The 19,387-nt window shown below is 39.2% G+C and overlaps 2 protein-coding genes across 2 annotated transcripts; both read left to right on the forward strand.

Moving 5' to 3' along the window:
• Positions 1–4,389: 4,389 nt before the first annotated feature.
• On the forward strand, positions 4,390–5,247 carry LOC120601648 (olfactory receptor 1G1). Its single transcript, XM_039861451.1, has one exon. It carries the CDS (start codon positions 4,405–4,407, stop codon positions 5,245–5,247), a length of 843 nt encoding a protein of 280 aa, XP_039717385.1. The 5' UTR covers positions 4,390–4,404.
• A 7,418-nt stretch (positions 5,248–12,665) lies between these two features.
• Positions 12,666–13,523, forward strand: LOC120601649 (olfactory receptor 1G1-like). The gene has a single exon (XM_039861453.1). The coding sequence runs from the start codon at positions 12,681–12,683 to the stop codon at positions 13,521–13,523; it is 843 nt and encodes a 280-aa protein (XP_039717387.1). The 5' UTR covers positions 12,666–12,680.
• Positions 13,524–19,387: the final 5,864 nt, after the last annotated feature.

The following is a 19,387-nucleotide window of genomic DNA, read 5'->3' on the forward strand; positions in this document are numbered from 1 at the left end:
CCCACTCCCGCGCTCAAGGGTTGGGTACCAGGATACCTGGGCCTGGTCACTCTGAAACACAGGTGTTCCTGACACGGCTGGGACTCAGAATCCAAGGCCCAGAGGGGACAGCTACCAGGTTGGACATCTGCCCCATCGTGGCTCTAACTAACAGGTCTGGAATTGGGTCGCAGGAGACACTGCCTGTGAAAAGCCCACAGCTCTTCCTGGCTCCGGTGCCTGAGAGCAGGGTGCTCCAGCCCCAAGTCTTCAGTCTGTGCTGCTGTTAAAGGGAGGAAGAAAACTGTGATTCTAGCAAGTCCTCTTGCGGAGAAGTAGGGAAGGCAAACAAACACGGAGGCAGAGCCAACACCTGGTGACGGTCACGGGATCTGAGAAGGGTCAGACTTTCCAGGTAATACCTCAGGAGTAGACATGGGAGATACTGCTCTCTCACTCACGCTCACTCACGTTCTCTCTCTCTCTCTCTCTCTCTCTCTCTCTCTCTCTCTCTCTCTCTCTCATGTACACGCACACGCACACGCACACGCACACGCACAAACACCAGAGAGAGAAAGAGAATCAGAGACAGAGATTTGTGCTTAATAATTTTCTAGTATGCATACCCCTAAGATGTCTTACTCAAATTTCTCAAGAATATGAAATTGATAGCTTTTCTATTAGATACAGTAGGTGGAACTAAGACTCTGGAAGTTTCTTTCAAGCTAAACTCCAGTCCAGTCTCATCCAGGAGGACTACAAGACAACTTACTAGACAGCAAAAATGCAACGTTCGCCCCAACAAGATGTCCTATTGTCAGTGTCCCTACATCTCATCTCTGTGCATGTTTATAGGCCTGCCACTAAGAGACACCAGTGCATCTCTGTGAACTCTTAAACATATGCGGAAAAAGACGAAAGGCTTTGAATGATATAACTTTTGGGAGCCTGCGTATATCTAAGCAAGATTTGCCTCCAAAATTCCACTTTACATGGGAATTAGAAACCACACCGGCGTCTCTGACTCCCTGTTCCTTGACCTCCTATGACCGCTATGTGGCCATCTGTCTTCCTCTGGGCTTCTCTGAACACCGAGAGCAGCAGCCGCTCCTGTTCGGGCTCTTCCTGGGCATGTACCTGGTCACCATGTTGGGAAACCTGCTCATTATCGTGGCCATAGGTTCTGACCAGCACCTCCACACTCCCATGTAATTTTTACTTAAGTTTACTTAACTGGCTTTTCTCAGGCACCTAAGACCAGTAGGTTCTCTCTACCTGCCCACCAGAATCTTCAAGTTTACGTAGAGGCTTTAACTGGGTTCGGTCACAGATAGGGTTCAGATGGTCTCAACGTCACGGGCATTAATTTTATTATTATTTATTAAACAGTACATATATGTTTTACGCATCTTTTGTATGTAAGATTCATTTACAACAAAAATAAATCAATTCGGAAATCTACCCTGGGCCCTATGTAGAGTCTACATACTAATCATATCTCTGTTCTATTTGACAGAATATAAGAATGTTGCCTCTTCTGCATGACATTAAAGGCAATGATTATGCTGTCTGACCTATTTTACCTTTATCTTCTACTTATTTTCTGGAACATACTGTATTTCATTCTAAAAGACTGAGCTCTAATTAGAAAGTGTGGATTCCGTGAGACAGATGGGCCCTATTCAGGGTTAGGCTGGGAGGGTGGATCGAAGCTGCACTCACACAAGGGAAAAACTAGTTTTCTGTGGATCCTGGCCCTGACTATCCTGAATAAAATTATCTGGAGCTCAGGGGGCCAAGCCTACAGGGGACAGCTGTAAGTTTGGAAAATTGCCCCATCTTATTTCTAACTAGGAGATCTGGGAATGGCTCCCAGGAGACACTGCCCGTCAAAACTCAGAGCTCCTCCTGGCTCCTGTGCCTGAACTACCACTAAAGATCCGAGTCTTCAGTCTCTGCTCTACAACTCCAGCCATGACTTCTTGGGCAGACAATTTGACAGCGAACCCAATCTCCCACTTGGAAGTGTCACAGATTGAAGGTGGCCAGTATCTCCAGGTAAGCTGAGGCATGGGAATGGGGAGAGAGAGCGGAGTCTACCAAAGGCTCACCTGTGCACACAAAGGCACACACACTGCCCATAGAAAACACACGCGCAACCCATTGAGTTTCTTCTCCCTTTTTCCTTTTCCCTTTTCATTCCTCCTTCTCTATCTGCCCATCATTTTCTGGCTCTTCTGTTCACCATGAGGGGCATCTAATTCTGGTGTTCATCACACCTCTAATTGTGAGACTTATAGTATACTGGAGAATGGGTTTAAGACAACCTTCCCCAAAGCCCATCAGTAACTTGAGGTAGCACCTGTGTGCCAACAAAGCATAAATTTCTCAGTCTTCTCAGGCAGGTGTGGTTCTCGATTCACTCTCAAGCGCCACACCAGGGACCCACCAGTAATTAACCCCTCTACATCCACTTAAACTTTACTAACCTCGGTCATATCCTTTCTTTTTCTTAGAACTTGAGCCATCAAATAGCTTCTAAGATAGACTTATTTATTCCCATTATACAATTAATAATAGGGGCCTCTTAGGAATAAGCTATCAGACCACATTTACACTTGGTTTCCACATGACAAAACAAAGGCTTTGCCATCAGAAGTTCTGAGTAGAGTTATAATCCTTCAAAGGTGGTGGTGGTGCTGCTGCTGATGATGATGATAATGACTTCTATACTGACATCTCACAATTTACAAGCCCAACCTACAGGCAGTGACCAGGACACAACGACAAAGCACCATCACTTTCTTAAAAATAGCCAAAATAATAACAAATCATATTATTGACACAATATGTGCCAGCTGACGTCAGTATATTATACAATCATTTTCTAATCTAATTTAAGCTTCATAACCAACCTATCCATTTAATTCTATTATTATTCCATTCAAGCAGGTATAGAAACAAAAGGCCAAAAAGGTTGATTACGTCAAGAGTAAGAGTGGGAGAATTCTGTCAGACTCCAGAGAGTGTGTTATCTTTTTAATCATGACACTAAATAAAGGTGACATTAGCACATGCTGCCACTGACAGCTCACTACATTTATTCCTCCACACTATCAAACAGGAACACTGGAATTTCTCATCTTCATTGCACATCATGGTTCATAAACACCTTCTACTGATTCCAGCATTTGGTCTCTTCTACAAGCCCATCAGGTAGGGTTGTTATCGATAGGTGATAGATAAGTAAAGGAAGAGTCCGAGGGAGTAAACCGTTTCTAAGATTAAAAGACATGTAAGGAACAGAGCTGGAAGCAGGTCGTCCGATGCTTTTCCAGGGCGTCGTGTGTCCCAGGGTCACATTTCATCAACTACTGCTGACCGTGACAATTACATCACTCCTCCTAATAGCACCATGCCCCCATATATGTATATTTTTTTATCATCACTTCAATGACTCTATGAAGGAGTCACACATGGTTACAAACTAGAAAATATGGATTCGAAGTCAAGTAACTGACCAAGATCAGACCAAGAATAAGAAACAGTGAAAGGATTCTCATCTATACTCCAGATTTTCAAAGCCCATATATTAAAACAGAAGACGTTGATGGTGAGATTGATTGATGTTAAAATCAAAATTATGTGCCCTATAATAAAGGTCCTTTCACTTTGTAATGTTCCTGCAAACATGCTAATGCTCTGGAAGGATCTTCAATGACAAAGGGAGCCAGATCACCCCCAGCCCACTTAGAGACCCCTAAACCAAAGCTGGCTCCTCTCTGAAGAAACCAGTCTTGCTGCCATCTCCCTCAATACACACTCACACACATACACAAAGAGTAACTTGTTTTTCCCAGTAAATCCTAGTATATGCAAGACCCCAAAATGAGCGTGACAATAACGTAATGAAATTAACATTAAAGTAGTTCTAAAGTTTCTATAGAATTATAGAAACTAAAGTTTAGAAACTAAAGTTTAGAATTATAGAAACTATAGTTCTAAAGTTTCTATAAAATTATAGAATTATATTTAAAGAGGTTCTTTACATGAATCCCACTTCAGTCTCACTTAAGCAATCCATGTGGGAAACTTGCCACATTTCAGTAATCTAGAACACAAACTACATATCCATTCTGATGTTTTATATTCATAGTCCACCGCCCTCAAATGTGTACATGTATGCAAACCAGCCCTTATAGCTACTAGAGAAGCTCAGTGACCTCTTCCAGGAATCAAGAAAAACAGACCGAAATCCTTGAACTCTGTAATATTTAGAGCCAGTCTTTATTCAAACAAGATCCTTCTCTAACTTCTCTGCCTTCAAAGGAAATTAGAAACCAAACCAGAATCTCTGACTTCCTGCTCCTGGGCTTCTCTGAACACCCAGAGCAGCAGCCGCTCCTTTTCGGACTCTTCCTGGGTATGTACCTGGTTACAGTATTGGGAAACCTGCTCATCATCCTGGCCATAGGTACTGACCACCATCTCCATACTCCCATGTACTTTTTCCTGGCCAACTTGTCCTTCATCGATACCTGCTTCTCCTGCACCATTGTCCCCAAGCTGCTGGTGAACATCCAGACACAGGACCATACCATCTCCCACACTGGGTGCCTCGTGCAGATGTATTTCTTCATAGCACTGGCCCTGATAGATGACTTCCTGCTGGCTGTGATGGCATATGACCGCTACGTGGCCATCTGTCTTCCTCTACACTACACCACGATCATATGTCCCCAACGCTGTGTATTGCTGGTTACCACATCCTGGCTCTGTTCCCACATCCTGGCCTTCTCACTCACTCTCCTGATGTCTCAGTTCTCTTTCTGTGCCTCTCATTCCATCCCACACTTCTTCTGTGATCTTCTCCCACTCCTCAAACTTACCTGCTCAGACACCCATGCTTTTCAGATCATGATGTTTGCTGAGGCAGCCCTCTCAGGAGTGGTCCCTCTCACCTGTGTCCTGGTCTCTTATGCCCACATCATCCATACCATCCTCAGGGTCCCCTCTGCTGGGGGGAAGCACAAAGTCTTCTCTACCTGTGGCTCTCACCTATCAGTGGTCACTCTCTTCTATGGGACACTCTCTCTGGTGTATTACCAGCCCTCATCCTCCTACTCAGCAGACACTGGAATGGTGGCATCTGTGATATATACAATGGTGACCCCCATGCTGAACCCCTTTATCTACAGCCTGAGGAACAGGGACATGAAGGGGGCTTTGTGGAGACTCTTTGGCTGGAGAAAATACTCTACTCAGTAAAGAGTCCTTCCCCAGCCTGGACGCTCAGGCTCTTTGAAATGCCTTCCCCCTGGACTTCTCTGTTGTATTTCTGAAATCCAAATCCAAGTCTGGATGGAGCTCAGCGGCACAAGCAAGTTTGACAAATGAAAAAAATTGCCCGAGTTCAGAGAACTGGAATAGGATCGACTGGCCCAGGACAGAGCTGCAGCCTGGAAGGGGGCATAGCCAGTAATCCCCAACAGGGTGACTTGATTAGTGCATATAGGTGTCCAAACAGATTCAGACCAGAGAATGGGGGCTACCCAAAAAAAAAAAATGGCATCCAATAGAACTCAGGTTCTAAAACAGAGCCATTAGCAGCTCAGTCTGTAATCCACAGGTCCCTCCCAATTAGAAGACATGATGACAAGACTATGAGAGTCATGGTGTCTGAGTTCCAAGGACCATATCCAAGGCCTGCTTTGGAAGCAACTCACTCATAGTGGTTAACACTCACATAAAAAAAGCTGAACCGAAAAGACACCTCATTGGCTGGAATGAAGGGAGTAAGAATAATTCCAGTACTGTTACCAGAGAGAAAAACAAGGTACAGATAGATCAGGGGGCTAGCCCCAAATCGCACAATCGGGATTAAATCTAAAACTGCCTATATGGCAAAAGAAAGATACTAGACTGTTGTCTATCACCACACACCAAAATTAACTCAAAATGGATTAAGAACCTGAATAGAAGACCTGAAACAATAAAATGCATAGAAGAAAACATAGGAACTAAACTCAAGGACCTTGGACTTAAAGAGGATTTTATGAATTTGACCTCAAAAGCAAGGGAAGTAAAAGCTAAAATAAATGAATGGGACTACATCAAACTGAAAAGCTTCTGCTCAGCAAATAAACTATCAACAAGGTAAAGAGACAACCATCCAAATGGGAAAATATATTTGTAAGCAATGCCTCCGATAAGGGCCTAATATCCAAAATATACAAAGAACTCATATGACTCAATAACAACAAAAGAACTAATGATCCAATCAAAAAATGGGCAGAGGACCTGAACAGACACTTCTCCCTAGAGGACATACAAATGGCCAACAAATATATGAAAAGTTGCTCAACATCGCTAGCTATTAGGGAAATGCAAATCAAAACCACTATGATATACCATCTCACACCTGTTAGAATGGCTATAATCAACAGGACAATAACAAATGTTGGAGAGGATGAGAAAAAATAAGAACCCTCATACACTGCTTGTGGGACTGTAAATTGGTACAGGCACTATGGAAAACAGTATGGAGGTTCCTCAAAAAACTAAGAATTGATCTACCATATGATCCAGCAACCCCTCTACTGGGTATTTACCCCAAAGACTTGAAAACTCATATCCGAAAAGATATTTGCACACCGATGTTCATAGCAGCATTATTCACAGTGGCCAGGACATGGAAGCAATCGAAGTGTCCTACGATAGATAATTGGCTAAAGAAGCTGTGGTACATATATACAATGGAATATTACTCAGCCATAAGAAGAGATGAAATATTGCCATTTGCGACAACATGGATGGACCTTGAGGTACACATGCTAAGTGAAATAAGCCAGACAGAAAAAGTTGAAAATCACATGATATCACTTATATGTGGGATATAAACTTAAAAGCAACAAATAAACAGGACAAACAGAGACTCATGAACATGGACGATGGAATAGTGGGAAGAGAGGAAAAAATAAATAAAATGTTAAAAATAAATTAATAAATAAGATGTAAAAAAAAAAAAATCCTAAAATCTGTATGAAACAACAAAAGACTCCAACTAGCCAAAGAAACTTTGAGAAAGAACAAAGCTGAGGCATCACGCTCCCTGACTGCAGACTATATTACTATTACTATAGTAATCAATTATGGTATCGGGATTAAAAAAAAGACACATCAATAAAACAGAATACAGAGCACAGAAATAATCCCGTGCATGTATGGTCAATCCATTTATAACAGAAAAAGCCAAGAATATACTGTGGGGGAAAAACAATTTTTCAATAAATGGCATTAAGAAAACTGGACAGCCACATGCAAAAGAATGAAACTGGACCACTATCTCACTCCATATACAAAAACGAACTCAAAATGAACTAAAGACATGAATTTAAGACCTGAAACCATAAAAGTCCTAGAAGAAAATGTAGGGGGTAAACCCCTTGACATTAGTCTTCATGATGATTTTTTAGATCTGACACCAAAAGCAAAGGCAACAAAAGCAAAAATGAACAAGTGAGTCTCCAACAAACTAAAAAGCTTCCGCATAGCAAAAAAAAAAAAAAAAATCGACAAAATGAAAAGGCAAGGGGTCAAATATATGGTGACAGAAGGAGGCTAGACTTTGGGTGGAGAGCACACAATGCAATACATGGAAGTGTACATTCAAAACTTACATAATGTTAATAATCAATGACCAATGTCACTCCAATAAAATTATTAAAAATAAATAAAAATAAAATGGTGCTAAAAAAGATTATAGAAATAAAACTACATAACAGCTATCTAGATAAGTCTCAGAAAGTAGAATATTGAACAAAAGAAGCCAAAAACTACACAGCGTATGAGTGCATTTACATAAAGTTCAATAACAGGCAAAATTAAAATTAAAGATTACAACGAGGATAGGAATTATTCTACTTGGAGAAGAAGATAAAAGTGATGATTAACTGGATACAAAAAGGAGCTTCAGACCAGTTGGAAATGTTCTACTTCTAAACCTGGGAAGTGATATATAGGTGATTGGTTCCCAATAATTTCTTGGATGTATGTTTGTGTTTTGTGCAGTTTTCTGTATGTGTTATGTCTCACTATTTCATTTGTTATTTTGATTTTTACTAAATCTATTGGGTGACATTGCTTAATAAAATTACATGGTTTTCAAGTATACAATTCAATAATACATCATCTTGAATGGCACTGTGTGTTCACCACCCAAAGGCAAATCTCCTTTCATCAACATATATTAAATACCCATTACCCTTATCTACCCCACACTCTCCCCACTTTCTTTTCAGTAAGCACTAAACTGCTGTCTGTGTCTATGAGTTTCTGTTTGAATTTTCATTTGTTGCTTTCAGTTTTATATCCCATATACGAGTGAAATCATATGGTTCTCAACTTTTTCTGTCTGACTTATTTCGCTTAGCATGATAATCTCGAAATCAATCCATGTTGTTACAAATGGCAGTATTTCATCTTTGCTTGTGGCTGAGTAATATTCAATTGCACATATACCACATCTTCTTTTCGGTGTTTAAAATACAATTAAGGCTACCATATACCACCACAATATTTATCTATATCTCCAACATACAAAAGCTATGATAAGAAAAATATTTTTTAAGTGAACTCATTTAGAAAGAAGGAAAACGTGATCTGAATTTACATGAGGCTATTTATAGTCTGTGTAAGTGGGATTTAGTGTGAATATTCACTCATTCTGCTATGGAAATATTATGTGGTTTTTTTTCGGAGTGCTCACCCAGAAACTGTATAGGAATCATACACAAAATACATATAAACCCAGAACGAACAGTTCTGAAATCTGATATTCAGTGGGCGACAAGAATTTATAACGAGGGGGTGAGACCTGAACAAGACATCAGTGAACACGAATGCCCTTCAGCTACATGCATTTACATGAATAAATCTAAAAAAAATAATGTAGAGCACATAAGCCATCTATAGAAGACTGCAAAAAAAGTTTAATTCCATTTACGGGGAAAAAAAAAAAAAGAAGCAAATCCACGGAATGCTCTAAACAGACAGGTTAGACACAGGCAAATCCACGGAATGCTCTAAACAGACAGGTTAGACACAGGCATGCCGGTCGGCAAACCGGCTCTGGTAGGCGGAGGGCCGGGAGAGAATGAAGAACGTCTGACCTCTTCAGATTGGTAGGTGGCCAGTTTAACAAACAATGGAACTTACTTCAGTGGCTGGCCTTAGGCGCAGGAGACCAGTAGATTCTCCCCACCCGCCTGCCAGTATCTTCAAGTTTACATAGAGGCTTTAACCAGATTCAGTGACATATAGGGTCCAGGTGGTCTCAACACCACGTTGCTCTCTTAACGCCGTCTCCTTGAAAATTGTGGGAACAGAGGAGAGAACTTCCGGTCCAAGGCCAGGGGAGGGAAGAGGAGCCTCTATAATTGCCCAGATCTAGCTCTCACATCTTTCTGGTGACCTACCAAACAATGTCTATGTGGCAAAACTACAAAAGAATAGAAGAAAATGGTGGACAATATTCACCATGGTGGTTTCCTCTAAAGGAGAAGGAAGGAATATGATCAAAAACAGGTGCATACAGTGTCTAAAGGATTAAGCTGAGGGGTCAGAGAACAGGCCTTAATTTTATTATTATTATTTAACTAGCACATACATTAATTTTATTATTATTCTTTATTTAGCACATACACGCTTTATACACTCTTTTATATGTAATATACATTTACAACTAAAATAAATAAGTCCAGAGAGCACACCATGGAACTTACAGAGATCTACATACTATAACATACTATATATATCGCTGTTCTCTGGGGTGATATAAAATAAAAATGGTACCTCTTCTACATGACATTTGAAGGCGATGACTGTGAACTCCAATCTATTTCACTTTTATTTTTTACTTATTTTCTGGGACATATTTCATTTTGTTCTTGAGAACAGAGCTCTAACTAAAAAGTATGGACTGCATAAGAGAGAGATGGACCCGATTAAGGGTTAAAGCTGGGAGAATGGATCCAAGCTCCACTTCGACCAAGGGCATAACCAAGTTGCTCCCATGGAGCCTGGCCCCGGTCATTCTCATAAAATTATCTGGAACTCAGGCGGTCAAGTCTAGAGGGGACAGCTGAAAAGGTTGGACATCTGTCCCATCTTGTCTCTAACTAAGAGGTCTGGGAATGGGTCCCAGGAGACACTGCCTGTGAAAAGTCAGAGCTCCTCCTAGCTCCTGTGCCTGAGCTACCACTAAAGACCCAAGTCTTCAGTCTCTGCTGTTCCTACAGATGAGGAAGGGCTCTACAACTCCAGCCATGACTTCTTGGGCAGACAATGTGACAGCGAACTCAATCTCTCTCTTGGAGGTGTCACATAAGGAGGCTGGCCAGCATCTTCAGGTAAAAACTGAGGCACAGGGACGAGGAGAGAGAGCAGAGTCTACCAAAGGCTCATCTGTGAACACATGTGGGCAGACACACACGTACCCACTGCCTATAGAACAAACACACACACACACAAAGCCCATCGAGCTTCTCCCTTTCTTCATTTCTCTTTTTATCTCTATCTGCCCATCATTTTCTGGCTCTTCTGTTCACCATGAGGGGCATCTAATTCTGATGTTCGTCACACCCCTAATTGTGAGACTTACAGTATACTGGAGAATGGGTTTCAGATAACCTTGCCCAAAGCCCATCAGTAACAGGACAGAGCACCTGTGTGCTAACAAAGCATAAATCTCTCAGTCACCTCAAGGCAGGCATGGTTCTCGATTCACTCTCAAGCACCACACCAGGTAATTAACCCCTCTACATCCACCCTGGTCACATCCTTGTTCTTAGAACTTGAGCCATCAAATAACTTCTAAGACAGACTTATTTATTCCCATTATACAATTAATAATTGGGGGCTCTGAGGAATAAGCTATTTTACCACATTTACACTTGGTCTCCAGATGCTTAAACAAATGCTTTACCATCCACAGTTCTCAGTAGAGCTATAATCCTTCAAAGGTGGTGCTGATAATGATGATGATGATGATGATGACGACGACGACATTTATACTGACATCTCACAATTCACAAGCCCAACCTGCAGGCAGTGACCAAGACACTACAATAAAGCACCATCACTTTCTTAAAAACAGCAATAACAATATCAGATCACATATTTGAGCCCATACTGTAAGCCAGCTTACTAGTACATATCGTATAACCAGTTTTAAATTTAATTTTATCCGCATTACCACTCTACCCAGTTAACTCTATTATTATCCCTATTAACAAGTGTAGAAACTGAGGCCAAAAAAGTAAAAGTGACGTTTACAAGGTCACATCAAGAATAAAGAGTGGGAAAATTTAATCAGACTCCAGAGTGTATTATATTCTTTATCATGACACTAAATATGACATGAACACATGCTGTCACAGACGGGTCATTGCATTTAATCCTCTACACCATCAAAGAGGAACATTAAAATTTCTCATCTCGATTGCACATCATGGTTCATGGAAAACCTTCCACTGATTCCAGCATTTGATGTCTTCAATAAGCCTCTCCCTAGGTTTGTTATCTCTGTGTTATAGACATAAAAAGCAAGAATCAGAGGGAGAAAACTTTTCCGAAGTTTTAATAAAAGACATGTGAGTCACAGAGCTGTAAGCAGGTCAGCTGATGCTTTTCCATGACCTCGTGTGTTCCCAAAATGAGGCTCACACTTCATCATCTACTGTTGAAAAAACAATGACATCACTCTCCCTAATACTAATGTACTTCCATATGTGTTTTCTTAATCATAACTTCAATGACTCTATGAAAGAGTCACACATGGTTACAAACTAGGAAACAGACTCAGAGTCAAGTAAATGACCAAGGAAAGACCGAGAATAGGGAACACAGAAAGGATTCTCACCCCTAATCCAGAATTTCAAAGCCCAGATATTAAAACAGTAGACGCTGAGATTAATTGATGATTAAAATGAAAAAAAAAATGTGTCCTATGATAAAGAGCCTATCATTTGTAATTTTCTACACACTAACTCACTGGAACGATCATCAATAATGAAGGAGCCCGAGTACCCCCAGTCCACTTAGAGACCCCTAAATCCAAGATAGCTCATCTCTGAAGAAACCAGTCTTGCTGCGCTCTCCCTCAATACACACACACACACACTCACACACATACAAACAAAGCAACTTGTTTTGGCCATTAAATCCTAGTACATGCATGACTCCCAAAAGAGCTTGACAATAACATAATAAAATTAACACTAATTTTAAACTAAAGTTGTTCAAAAGTTTCTTTTAAAAGGAAATTATATTTGAAGACATTCTTTCAGGTAAACCTGTGTCAGTCATGTGGGAAACTTGTCATATTTCAGCAATATAGAACCCAAACTATATCTCTGTTCTGATGCTTTATATTCATAGTCCACAGCCCTCAGATGAGTACCTGTGTGCAAACCAGCACAGCCACTGCAAAATCTTAGCAACCTATTCCACAGATCAAGAAAAAGAGACCAAACTTTGGACTCTATAATATTCAGAGCCCATCTTTATTTAAGCAAGCTCCTTCTCTAATTTCTCTGCCTTCAAAGGAAATTAGAAACCGCACCAGTGTCTCTGACTTCCTTCTCCTGGGCTTCTCTGAACACCCAGAGCAGCAGCCGCTCCTGTTCGGGCTCTTCCTGGGCATGTACCTGGTCAGCGTGTTGGGGAACCTGCTCATCATCCTAGCCATAGGTTCTGACCAGCACCTCCACACCCCCATGTACTTTTTCCTGGCCAACTTGTCCTTCGTCGATACCTGCTTTTCTAGTACCATTGTCCCCAAGCTGCTAGTGAACATCCATACACAGGACCACACCATCTCCCACACTGGGTGCCTCGTGCAGATGTATTTCTTCATGGCATTGACTCTGCTGGATGACTTCCTGTTGGCTGTGATGGCATATGACCGCTATGTGGCCATCTGTCTTCCTCTACACTACACCATGATTATGTGTCCCCAACGCTGTCTGCAGCTGGTTGCAGCACCCTGGCTCTGTTCCCAACTCTTGGCCTTCTCACTCACTCTCCTGATGTCTCAGTTCTCTTTCTGTGCCTCTCATTCCATCCAACACTTCTTCTGTGATCTTCTCCCACTCCTCAAACTTACCTGCTCAGACACCCATGTCTTTCACATCATGATGTTTGCTGAGGCAGCCCTCTCAGGTGTGGTCCCCCTCATCTGTGTCCTAGTCTCTTATGCTCACATCATCCATACCATCCTCAGGGTCCCCTCTGCTGGGGGGAAGCACAAAGTCTTCTCTACCTGTGGCTCTCATCTGTCAGTGGTCACTCTCTTCTATGGGACACTCTTTATTGTGTATTTCCAGCCCTCATCCTCCTACTCAGCAGACACTGGAATGGTGGCATCTGTGATGTATACAATGGTGACCCCCATGCTGAACTCCTTTATCTACAGCCTGAGGAACAGGGACATGAAGGGGGCTTTGTGGAGACTCTTTGGCTGGAGAAAATACTCTACTCAGTAAAGAGTCCTTCCCTAGCCTGGAAGCTTGGGCTCTCTGAAGTGCCTTCCCCCTGGACCTCTCCATTGTATTTCCAAAATCCAAATCCAAGTCTGGATGGATGCTTGGCAGCACGAGTAGGTTTAACAAACAAAAAAGTGCCTGAGTCGGGAGAACTGGAATAGGATCGACTGGCCTGGGACAGAGCTGTAGCCTGGAAGAGGAAGTAGCCAGTCATTCCTACAGAGTGACTTGATTAGTGGGTATAGGGGTCCAAGCAGATTCAGACTAGAGTCTGGGGACTACCAAATATGACATCCAACAGAACTCAAGTTCTAAGAGGAAGCCTAGTTAGCAGCTCAGTCTGTGACCCACAGGTCCCACACAACTGCAAGACATGCTGACAAGACCTGGGAGGGTCACAGTGTCTGAGTTCCAAGGACCATGGCCAAGGCTCACTTTGGAAGCAATTCACCCACAGTAGATAACCCTCACGTTAAATAAGCTTAATCAAAAAGACACCCTATTGAAGGGAGTAAGAATAATTCTAGAGAGAAAAACGAGGTACAGCTAGATCAGGGGGCTGGCCCCAAATCTCACAATTGAGATTAAATCTAAAACTGACAGTACGTGATTATGGGTTATTGGGACAAGTCTTTGATTCTTTGGCTCCCAAACTCTGGTTGTTTTCATTTCTCCTTTCTACAGAACTTAACATGCTCATTATAGTAAATTTGTAAAATGTAAACAAGTAGGAAAACACACTTATCATCCCTACAATTAAGGAAGATCACTGATAATATTTTATATCATTTCCAGACGGCCATTTTCTTTTTTAATTTTATTAAATTTATTGGATGACATTACTTAATTACATAGATTTAAAGCGTCCAATTCTATAATACATCATCTCTATACTGCATTGTGTGTTCACCACCCAAAGTCAATTGTATCATTTTCTAAGGGGTTCGTGTCTCTTACTTTGTTTAGAAAATACTGGAGGCACATATATACACTTTTTTGCTTAATCTTATAACATGAGTTATCTTGCTAAACATTTGGCTCTCTGAGATTACATCAGGAGAAAGGTCCATGATTTATAGACCATTTCACCGTTGTTGAAGGATTAGGGATTTCTAAGCTTTCACCAATATAAATAACAACACACAGAAAACCTCCAAAAAAAAATAATAACTCTTACATTCACAGTCTGTTACTTTAATATCTACAAAGTAGATGTCTCAGTAGAACATTTTTAGGGCTCTTTATCCATGTTGCCAATATGCCCAAATGAGAATACCCTTTATTTTCAAATATTTTGATGTTCCCATTTTCCCTTTAATTATAACTAATATGATAGCCAAAATGGATTCTCCTTGCTTTAGTTTTAATTTCTTTGATTATTGGTGAGGGGACTATTCCCCAGTCTGTTAGCCAAATTTTTAATTCTCTTAGTAATTGTCTATTCATGCCTAATACCTACTGGAAATTTTTTATTGATTTGTATAAGCCTTTTTAGATTAAAGATGTATCTTTGTCTCCTTTGTCTTAGTAATATTTCCAGTTCATTCTTTATATTAACTGTGACTTTTTTTTTATGGAAGAAAGTTTTAATTTTTGTGTATTATCACATCGAGACATCTTTCTTTTGTTACCTTCTTTGCTGGAGTTATCATTTAAAATTCTTGCCATTCGCAGAATTCATGCAAATAGAAAATCCTTCTCTTTCATTTTCTTGTTGAATACAGTATTTTTTAATGTAACCACACGCTACTTTACAATGAAATCATATAAAGTGGTTCTCTCTCAACACATCTCAACACATCCCTCTCACTTTCTGTGATTCCTCTCCATTTTGTGTTGTATAATTATTAACAAATATAAATGCCGACAGCCTCTGAACAGGGACCTGAGGAAGGATTCTGCAGTGCCAGTCATGGTCTGCTTTATGATCTGAGTGCTAGTGATGAGAGTGTGTTCACTTTGAGAAAATTCGTTACACTACACATGCATGGTTTTGTACAATTTCTGTATGCTTCAATAATTATTTCTTCAATAAAGTGTGTACTCAACAAATATAAAAATACAGAAAAGTGACAATAAAGAGTTAAACATCATATACCACAAAAATATTGGCATAGCTCTGTTATTAGCAAACAAATAGATTTTTAGGCAAAAAAAGTTATTACTGATAACTTATAACTCATGTTATAAGAATGAAATCTCTCACTCACCAGGAAAATCTAATAACTGTTATTTTTTGGTAATAAAAAAACCATATATATATATATGTGTATACACACACACACACACACACACACACACATATAGAAAGAAAAATTAATTTAACAAGGAGAACTAGGAAAATTCACTTTTGGTGGGAAATGTGAACACACTTCTCATGGTAATGGATAACATAAATAGGCTTTGAAAATTCAATAAAGATATAGAACATTTGAAAGGCACAATTAACATTAATAACTTAATAGACATACATAAAACATGACATTCAATATTTGCAGAGAACACAGTCTTTGCAAGATTTCAAGGAAAATGTGTAAAGCTTGCTCATTTACTAAGCCTTAAAGTAAATCTCAACAAATGTCAAAGGGCTGAATTCATACAGACCACATACAATTAAGCTAAAAATCATAACAGATTTATAACTAAAAATCCCTACAATTTGGAAATTGAGAAACTAGCTAAGAATAATTCAGGAAAAATTAAGAAATAACATCTATTAGAAAATATTCTATCTGAATGAAAAGCAGTATAAAACATTATTTATAGGAAATATTTACAAAATATATAACCCGAAAGGAAAATGTTAGAGGAGAAAAAGCTAGAAAAAATTAAGCAAGTATATATCTTAAAGAGCTACTTTAAAAAAAGCAAAGTCAGTACTAGAAAAAGAAAAAGGAGAGCAAATCATAACAAAATAGAATAAAACATATAATTAAGCTAAAAGATTACTTTTGAAAAGATAAATTACTATTTTTAGAAAAAATAAAGGTTAATTTTTGAAAAGATTATTTAGGATTATATATAGAAAACGCTTAACACATTACCAGAAAAACCCTGCAAGAACTAACAAATGAATTCAGTAAATTTCAGGATACAAAATCTATATACAAAAATCTGTCAGATTTTTACAAACTAGTAACAAACTATCAGAAAGAGAACTTAAGAAAACAATACCACTTGAACTGCTTCAAAAAAAAAAAGACCTAGGAATAATTTTGACCAAGGAGGTGAAAAATCTGCACACTAAAATCTATAAGACATTTATAAAACAAACTGAAGAAGACCCAAATAAATGGGAAGATATCCTGTACTCATGGAATAGAAGAATTAATATTGTTAAAATGTCATTGCACCCAAAGCAATCTACAGATTCAGTGCAATCCCTATCAAAATTCCAATGGCATATATCAAAGAAATAAAACAAACAAATCCTAAAATTCGTATGAAATGACAAAAGTCTCCAACTACCCAAAGGAACTTTGAGAAAGAACAAAGCTGAGGCATCACGCTCCCTGATTTCAGACAATATTACTATTACTATAGTAATATCAAAATAGTATTGTATCAGGATAAAAAAAAAAGACATCAATAAAACAGAATACAGAGTATAGAAATAATCCCATGCATGTATGGCCAATTAACTTATGCAAAAAAGCCAAGAATATACAATGGGAAAATGACAATTCCTTCATAAATGATGTTGAGAAAACTGGACAGCCACATGCAAAAAATGAACTGTACTGCTATCTTACACCATATACAAAAATTAACTCAAAATAAATTAAAGACATAAATTTAAGACCTGAAACCAAAAAACTCCCAGAAGAAAACATCAGAGGTAAACTCTTTGACATCGGTCTTCACAATGATTTTTTAGATCTGACACCAAAAGCAAAGGCAACAAAAGCAAAAATGAACAAGTGAGACTCCAACAAACTAAAAAGTTTCTGCACAGCAAAAGAAATCATCAACAAAATGAAAAGGCAAGGGGTCAAATATATGGTGATGGAGAGTGGTTAGACTTTGGGTGGAGAGCACACGGTGCAATACATGGAAGTGTACATTCAAAACTTACATAATGTTAATAACCAATGACCAATGTCACCCCAATAAAATTATTAAAAATAAATAAAAATAAAATGGTGCCAAAAAAGATTATAGAAATAAAACTACATAACAGCTATCTAGACACGTTACAGAAAGTAGAATATTGAACAAAAGAAGCCAAAAACTACACAGCATATGAGTGCATGTACATGAAGTTCAATAACAGGCAAAATTAAAATTAAAGATTACAACGAGGATAGGGATTATTCTACCTGGAGAAGAAGATAAAAGTGATGATTAGCTGGATACAAAAAGGAGCTTCAGACCAGTTGGAAATGTTCTACTTCTAAACCTGGGAAGTGATACATAGGTGATTGGTTCCCAATAATTTCTTGGATGTATGTTTGTGTTTTGTGCAGTTTTCTGTATGTGTTATGTCTCACTATTTCATTTGTTATTTTGATTTTCACTGAATCTATTGAGTGACATTACTTAATAAAATTATATGTTTTTCAAGTATACAATTCAATAATACATCATCTGAATGGTACTGTGTTCACCACCCAAAGTCAAATTTCCTTTCATCACCATATGTTAAATATCCATTCCCCTTATCTATCTCACACCTTCCCCACTTTTCCTTTGGTAAGCACTAAACTGTTGTCTGAACTTTTGTTTGTCTTGTTCATTTGTTGCTTTCAGTTTTATATCCCACAATTAGTGAAATCATGTGGATCCCTACTTATTCTGCCTAACTTATTTTGTTTGGCATGATTATCACCAGATCCCATGTTATCACAAATAGCAGTATTTCATCATTTTTTGTGGCTGCGTAATATTCCATTATATCTATGAACCATATCTTCATTTTATTTTTAAAATACACACAACTAATACTACTAAATAACACCAGAATATCTATCTACATTTCTAACATACAAAAGAAAAGAGAAATATTTTTTTCACTGTACACAGTGCAGGAAAACAGGATCTGAATTTACATGACACTATTAACAGTATTAGTGAAAAAGTGTGGATATTCACTCATTCTATTATGAAAATATTATGTGTGTGATATGGAATGCTTGCCCAGAAATAGTGGAGGAATCATATACAACATACATATAATCCCCAAACCAACAGTTCTGAAATCTGAAATTCAGCGGGCAACAAGAGTTCATGAAGGCTGTGACTTGCATGAGATAGATGACAGTGAACATGAATGTCCTGCAGGTACATGCATTCACATGAATAAATCTAAAAAAACAAAGTTGAGCAATAAAATCCATTTACAGACTACAAAAAAAAAGTATAATTCTATTCACAGAAAAAAACAAAAAGAGGTGAATCCACAGAATGTTCTATACAGTTTGAATATATACGCGTGTCGGTTTGTAAACCAGCCGTCTTAAAGAGCCAAGAGGGACTGAAGACCATCAGGCCTCTCCAGATGGGTAGGTGGCAGGTTTAACAAGCAAGAGAACTTACTTAAGATGCTTGTCTCAGGAGCAAAAGACCAACAGTTTCTTCCCACCCACTTACCAGAACCTTCAAGTAAACACAGAGGCTTTAATGGGGTTCAGTCACATATATGGACCAGATCATCTCAACAAGAGAGGGCTCTCTTCAGGCCATCTCCTTGCAAATGGCGGGAACAGAGGAGAGAACTTCCGGTCCAAGGCGAGGGGAGGGGAGAGGAGCTTCCGATAACCTGGATCTAGCTCTCAGGACAACTTGCCTTCATGTCCTCCTGATGACCTCCCACAACAATGTGGCAAAACTACAAAGGAAAAGAAGAAAACGGTGGACAATATTCA

This window comes from Pteropus medius, unplaced genomic scaffold, assembly GCF_902729225.1.
Source record: "Pteropus medius unplaced genomic scaffold, Ma_sr-lr_union100, whole genome shotgun sequence".
In the NCBI taxonomy this organism is placed as follows: domain Eukaryota; kingdom Metazoa; phylum Chordata; class Mammalia; order Chiroptera; family Pteropodidae; genus Pteropus; species Pteropus medius.

Excerpts from the sequence above, each read along its gene's own strand:
- LOC120601648 (XM_039861451.1), top strand. The coding sequence starts at position 4,405 with ATGTACCTGGTTACAGTATTGGGAAACCTGCTCATCATCCTGGCCATA.
- LOC120601649 (XM_039861453.1), top strand. The coding sequence starts at position 12,681 with ATGTACCTGGTCAGCGTGTTGGGGAACCTGCTCATCATCCTAGCCATA.